The following is a 1,259-nucleotide window of genomic DNA, read 5'->3' on the forward strand; positions in this document are numbered from 1 at the left end:
AGCCCAAAAAGGCTGGACCCAGCGTCCGAGACCTGATCGTTAAAGCCGTGTCAGCATCCAACGAGCGCAACGGCGTTTCGCTCTCCGCCGTGAAGAAGGCTCTGGCCGCGGATGGATATGATGTGGAGAAAAACAACGTCCGCGTGAAGACCGCCATCAAGGCTCTGGTCCTCAAAGGAACCCTGGTCCAGCCTAAGGGAACTGGAGCGTCCGGCTCGTTCAAGATCAACAAAAAGGCTGCCGAACCCCAGCCTAAGAAACCGGCAAAGAAGGCCCCCGCTAAAGCTAAGAAGCCCGCCGCCAAGAAACCCGCAGCAGCTAAGAAGTCCAAGGCAGCGGTGGCTAAGCAGCCAGCGGTGGCTAAGAAGCCAGCGGCCGCTAAGAAGTCTCCCAAGAAGGCAAAGAAACCCGCTGCCAAGAAAGCAGTGGCCAAGAGCCCCAAGAAGGCCGCTAAGAGCCCCAAAAAGAAGGCTGTGAAGAAGGCTGCAGCTCCCAAGAAGTCTCCTGCTAAGAAGGTGGCGAAGCCCAAGGCAAAGAAGGCAGCAGCCAAGAAGAAGTGAGCGGTGACTGTGTACACTGCAGTGTCATAAACAAAGGCTCTTTTAAGAGCCACACCACTGTTTCTGAAAAGAACACAAATAACTCTAATCACAAAAACAACATATTTTGACCCATATTTATATGAGTCATATGAGAGCTGTTGTTACTACTAACACACAGTGGTCAATTTGAACAAAGACAATGTTACTTAATAATAAAAATTAATAAAAATTAAGCAAGCATGGTAGACAACTGCAGCAGTCATCAGAAGTTTCACAAACCTCTTTAGTACTCATGATGATGACCTACATATGTAAGATATGAAAATATTCCACTTTCACCTTATGCCATTATTATTAGCTGTAGCAGTATTATTATATTTTTCGTTTGTTTGTTTCATTTGTTTTATTTGACAATATTTGTTGTCCTATGTAGGCTTCTGACATGTTCACATACCATTAGGATACTGTCTAAAAGTCCCTGATGGTCTAGTGGCTAGGATTCGGCGCTCCCCCCGCCGCGGCCCGGGTTCGATTCCCGGTCAGGGAAATCTTGCATTTTCTATGTCTATATTTACTCTACTCTGAACCAACAGTGATGACACCGTGTAGACAGGATGAAGTTACAGAATGAGTGATGGTAACAGTTTAGTTCAGACACAGCTTTCAAGTGTCTTGCATAATAACACACACACACTCACACATATATAAATATACATA

At 45.9% G+C, this 1,259-nt stretch overlaps 1 protein-coding gene and 1 non-coding gene across 2 annotated transcripts in view; both read left to right on the plus strand.

Moving 5' to 3' along the window:
- Positions 1-698, plus strand: part of LOC103391779 (histone H1-like) — a 13,765-nt gene extending 13,067 nt beyond the window's left edge. The window contains exon 2 of the mRNA XM_017037035.2: positions 12-698. Within this exon, the coding sequence (XP_016892524.1) occupies positions 12-560 (549 nt within the window). The 3' untranslated portion in view covers positions 561-698. The remainder of the gene's footprint in view (positions 1-11) is intronic.
- Positions 699-1,017: 319 nt separating this feature from the next.
- Positions 1,018-1,089, plus strand: trnag-ccc (transfer RNA glycine (anticodon CCC)). Its single transcript has one exon. It is a non-coding gene; the product is annotated as a tRNA-Gly (tRNA).
- Positions 1,090-1,259: the final 170 nt, after the last annotated feature.

The sequence above is a fragment of the Cynoglossus semilaevis genome, chromosome 1 (assembly GCF_000523025.1).
Source record: "Cynoglossus semilaevis isolate Cse_v1.0 chromosome 1, Cse_v1.0, whole genome shotgun sequence".
Classification (NCBI taxonomy): Eukaryota; Metazoa; Chordata; class Actinopteri; order Pleuronectiformes; family Cynoglossidae; genus Cynoglossus; species Cynoglossus semilaevis.